At 30.8% G+C, this 5,327-nt stretch overlaps 1 protein-coding gene across 1 annotated transcript; it reads left to right on the top strand.

The window, feature by feature from the left end:
* The first annotated feature begins 210 nt into the window (after positions 1-210).
* LOC145952685 (auxin response factor 4-like) lies at positions 211-4,447 on the top strand. The gene is made up of 4 exons (XM_083065578.1): positions 211-1,334; positions 1,446-1,530; positions 1,633-1,723; positions 2,029-4,447. The coding sequence occupies exons 1-4, from the start codon at positions 1,242-1,244 to the stop codon at positions 2,291-2,293; spliced, it is 534 nt and encodes a 177-aa protein (XP_082921704.1). The 5' UTR covers positions 211-1,241; the 3' UTR covers positions 2,294-4,447.
* The last annotated feature ends 880 nt before the right edge of the window (positions 4,448-5,327 follow it).

The following is a 5,327-nucleotide window of genomic DNA, read 5'->3' as shown; positions in this document are numbered from 1 at the left end:
GAAGTGTGGAAGGACGTCCAAATGACCTCCTATTTATAAGAATGGGGCTCAATACGGCCCCTGGGTTCAATACGGCCTGTATTGCATTTTTGCACTTCAATACGGCCGTACTGAATTCAATACGGCCGTATTGAAGTGCAAAAATGCAATACAGGCCGTATTGAACCCTGGGGCCGTATTGAGCCCCATTCTTATAAATAGGAGGTCATTTGGACGTCCTTCCACACTTCTACACACGGTTTTGACTCCCTCCTTGAGTATTCTGGGGTTTTTGAGCAGTGTTCTGCCCTAGAAATCTCTCTGGGAGTCGATCCGACGAAGTTCTGGAATTCCGAGCATTTAGCTTGGAGATTCGAACTTAGTAGAAGGGAAATCCTCCGGATTTCCATAGTTAAAATTTTCTAGGAGGGAGCGAGCAGGCTTGTAGAGCGAGGGAACGCCAAAAAGCTTCCCAGTTTTACTTGAATATAAAAGCACGCTTCAAAGGTTTCTTCTTAAGTCCTTCCTTTTACTGCTTTCTGTGTGTATATTTAACTGTCATCATGTAGATAGTTAAGTTATAATTGTTCAGAATAAATAGGGGTAATTTAGTAATTTCGCACTATTATTTTTAGAAATAATCTGTCATAGGGAACCCGAAAGGAGCGCTGTGGGGTGCTAACACCTTCCCCACGCGTAACCGACTCCCTTACCCGACTCTGGTTGTCATGGCCGAAGTCGATTTTTGAATCGATTGCCTTAAACTTCTTTTTCTAATGTTTTGAGTAAAACATTGGTGGCGACTCCATGAACCCTTCTTTTTTATGAAAACCGCTAATCCATGGAGGGTCCCGCTTGGGAAAAACATGGATTGGTGAGCCTTTTAATAAAATTGCTCGCTTGACAAGGTCTCAGTTCGAGAATAAGTCATTCTAGCAATCCATATTTTTAAACAAATAAAAGAGTCCAACCATCCTTCGCGATTGCCGAAAGCCCGTTTCGGGCCGGGTGGCGACAGTGGTGCTGGCTGTTGAAGCTGATATGCAACATGACTAACATTTGTGGCTGTTCAAACCTTATTTTGCTTCTGTAAAAGTAGAGAAATTCTTATTATTTTGAGCATTGTTTGTAGTACAAGGGGAGTGCTTGAAATCTTGGGTTGTGTTCAGTTGGCAGGATTGTATTTGGAGGGGAAAGATCGTGAGGAATTGAGAGCAGATGAACAGGGAAATGAAACAACACCTGCCAAGTCAACACCTCACATGTTTTGCAAAACGCTTACAGCCTTAGACACCAGCACTCATGGGGGGTTCTCAGTCCCTCGCAGAGCTGCTGAAGACTGTTTTCCTCCTTTGGTGTGACACCATGCTCTACTTTGCACTCATAAGTTCTACAACTAAATTTTTCAAGAGTTTTGAATTCTTTGTCTCCTTGAGAATGATGAATTGCTTTTGTGCTCACTACAGGATTATAAGCAGCAGAGACCCTCTCAAGAGCTTGTTGCCAAAGACCTGCATGGTGTGGAATGGAAATTTAGACATATTTACAGAGGTAATTGAAAAAATAAATGAAAAAGTTGGTGTTGCTGGCTTCATAATCACATATTGATTGACATAAATGATACAAAAATTCCATGTGGTAACTTTTTGTCAGGTCAGCCAAGGCGGCATCTGCTCACTACTGGCTGGAGTATCTTTGTTAACCAAAAGAATCTCGTTTCTGGAGATGCAGTTCTGTTTCTAAGGTGTGTATACATGTTCAAATAGGATATTGTTTTCATTGGTATTGATATGTTTGTTTTTCCTATACTGTTCTAGCAATCACTGTTAATTTGTTCTTTTATTGGAATGATTAGTAAACATTCATTGTTGATGTTAATATTAAGGAAGCTTCTTGTCATAGTGACAGTGAAGTACCAAATTAGCATAGTGACATTTTTGGTTCTCGGGGATCTAGAATTTGTCTTGCCAAAATTTGGAAGCATGGAAAATGACTGATAATAAAATCATTATAATGCTTGTTTCTTATTGGTCATTAATTTGTTTGTAGGGGTGAAAATGGAGAATTGAGATTGGGAATCCGAAAAGCTGCTCGACCAAGAAATGGTCTTCCTGAATCAATTGTTGGTAGCCAGAGTTATTATCCCAATTTCCTTTCTTCTGTGGCCAATGCTATATTCGCGAAAAGCATGTTTCATGTTTTCTACAGTCCACGGTACTATATTAATGGATCAGATTTTTTGTTTTGCAAAATGTTTGAACTTCATACGCTAATTATTGGACCTTTGATTTCCATTTTGTCGTGGAAACTATAGATGATTCATTAATTTGATGTTTGTCATGAGAACTTATCTGTCAGTTATGCAAAATCTCAAAAGCAATGTTGTTAAAATTGAGATTTTACCTAAGATCAGGAAGGGGAGAAAAAATTGAAACCGAGGGTTGTAAGATCCTATATTTTTTGCCTAAAATGTAAAATTATATTTCTATATAATATATGCATAAAAAAACCTTTAAATTTACATAATTATAGTAATAACAATATATTTAACAGAATAGTTATAAACAAAAAAATTTAACAGAATAATCACTGTTGGATAGAAATCCCAAAATTTATGGGATATTATTATGTTGCAGAATTTCAGGGATTAGGATCTACGATTTATTCTTTATTATTGTTACTGATTTATAGGGATTCCTATTTAATTATAAGAATTGCCTATTATTTGTTTCCTTTTTTTATTTCCCTGTTTTGCCTATTTATGAACTTAATGAAATGGAAACTTTCCTAAAAATTAAAAGTTAATCGAAAACTAGAGATTTATTTAGAAGTTTCCTAATTAAGGAAATAAGGAAATAAAAAACTGTACAAATTAGCTATAATTAAGGAAATAAAAACTGTAATAATCAGCTATAATTAAAAATTCCTCAAAATACATTTATATATACTGCTAGTCTCCTAATTAAGGAAATAAGGAAATAAAAAACTGTACAAATCAAATCATCCAAATCTGTCCTAATTACGGAACAAATCTCCTAATTATTATAGAACAAATGTGCACCCTATTTTTAAGATTTTTGAAGAGTATGAATCTGGACCGATTTTTGAAAACATCCTGTTTCATGGGAACTAATTTTGACACATCAATGGTGTTTATAAAAATTTGAGAAAAATCACATGATTTCCTTGATGAGATGAGATTGCCCCTGTTTAGTTTTAGCTCAATATGTTGACTTTCCTATTTTTAAGATTTCTCTCATTCAATACAATTATTTAAGATTTCTCTTATTCAATACAGTTATTTAGGAATAAAATGGAATTCAAAGTTATAGCTTTATTAGAGTAGTTATTGTATCTGATAACCTCTAATTGAGGGAATTGGAACTCAACAATTAGATTTTGAAATTATACTATGAATGAAATATGTTTATACAGGTAACTCAGAAAGAATCTAAAAAAATAATTGATTTTTTTTTTAAAATGCAATTTACATTGGTTTAAGGTAGAACCGATGTAGATTTACGTTCAAATCTACATCGGTTTTGTTTACAACCGATGTAGATTTGAACGCAAATCTACATCGGTTTTTTGACAACCGATGTAGATTTAAACGCAAATCTACATCGCTCTATTCTACATCGGTTTTATAACCGATGTAGATTACCTTCCAGAACCGATGTAGAACAGTGCTTTTGTAGTAGTGATGGTGTGGGTTGAGTGAGGCAATTAACCCGTATCACTTGTGTCAGATGTGGCGAGGTCTTGGCATAGTGTTAATTGTAAGATTGGCTTGAATTATGGATGTGGAAATGATATTGTTAATCGTAAAATTGTGTGGATTGTGATGGATTGATAAATTATGATACATGCTTGTATATATATGAATTATGATGAGATTTCATTATGATGTGGTTGTATGTACTTTGCATATAGATATTTTCTTTTCTCACCGTATAAATTGTGGATGTTTTAGGTGAGGAAGATCCGGCTACGAGTGACATCTAGAATGTCAACAGTTGAATTGTGGGTATGCTCTGATATTGTGACATCGGGGCAGAGGATTTTTAGGACATAGATTTTATATGGATTTGGAATTGTAAATATGATTTTGAAAATAATTTGTAAACTTTCAAGTTTTATTTGCAATTATTATGTTGGTTATTGATAAATGAATATGAAGGTTTTATGTGAACCCTTTTACCAACGTTAAAAATTTTATTCTTTAGTTTATTTATATGATTAATATTTATATATGTGTTGGGGTAGTAAGGGTGTCACACATGATGTGTGTTGAATTTCATCGATCCAATTGTTAAATTAAAAGTTGTTAAATTTTACTAATAATTAATATAAAAAAAATTAATTAGCTTTGAAATAAATTATTTGCTAATTAACAATATAATTGAAACATTAATTATTTTAAATTATTTAACTAAAATCTTATTAACAATTTACTATATGATCTTAATATTTTTGTATAACTAATATCTAGTTTTCAATTTGATGTGAAAATATTATATGATATAATTAGATAAGATTTTAAGTTTGTATTTTATTAATAGTTGATAATTAGAAAATAAAACAAGGATAAATACATTTTTTGAAATTTATATCTTTGATTTAAGATATATAAATATATTGAATTATTTAATAATTTATTTAAAATGTTAAAATTTAATTTATAAGTATGTAATAAATAAATATTTATAATTTTATAAATTATATTATCATTATAAATTATAAAAATAAATAATTTAAATTATAATTTTAAATAGAAATAAGTAGATTGTTAATTATAAAATTAAGTATATATAAATAAATATTAATTAAATATACTATTATTATTATTCGTGATATAATTATTATATATTATTATATTTTCATAGTAATCTAACGGTTGAATTTACAAAATTTACATTTAATATAAAGTTATTAAGCGGTGTGTAATACTTAGTAAAAGTTACACCGGTGTTAGTATAATCATCCTCTCTCTCTGTGAGAGAGAGAGATAGAGAGAGAGTGGAGGAATCAAATAATTTACAAAATAACTCTTGATAAAGTAATTTCGCTCAATAACTCATGGTGTGTTGAATTTTATCGATCTAATTGTTAAATTAAAAGTTGTTAAGTTTTACTAATAATTAATATAGAAAAATTAATTAGCTTTGGAATTAATTATTTGTAATTAACAATATAATTGAAACATTAATTATTTTAAATTATTTAACTAAAATCTTATTGACAATTTAGTATATGATCTTAATATTTTTTTATAACTAATATCTGTTTTTAAATTTGATGTGAAAATATTATGATATAATTATATAAGTTTTTAAGTTAGTATTTTA

Source organism: Cajanus cajan, chromosome 10, assembly GCF_000230855.2.
Source record: "Cajanus cajan strain Asha chromosome 10, NIPB_CcT2T_4, whole genome shotgun sequence".
Lineage (NCBI taxonomy): Eukaryota > Viridiplantae > Streptophyta > Magnoliopsida > Fabales > Fabaceae > Cajanus > Cajanus cajan.
Note: the sequence above shows the minus strand (reverse complement) of the source record. Positions and strands in the feature narration are given on the sequence as shown.

Coding starts and splice junctions, on each gene's coding strand:
- LOC145952685 (XM_083065578.1), top strand. CDS start 1,242: ATGTTTTGCAAAACGCTTACAGCCTTAGACACCAGCACTCATGGGGGG. Junction 1,335..1,445: donor AAGACTGTTTTCCTCCTTTG/GTGTGACACCAT, acceptor TGCTCACTACAG/GATTATAAGCAGCAGAGACC. Junction 1,531..1,632: donor ATTTAGACATATTTACAGAG/GTAATTGAAAAA, acceptor ACTTTTTGTCAG/GTCAGCCAAGGCGGCATCTG.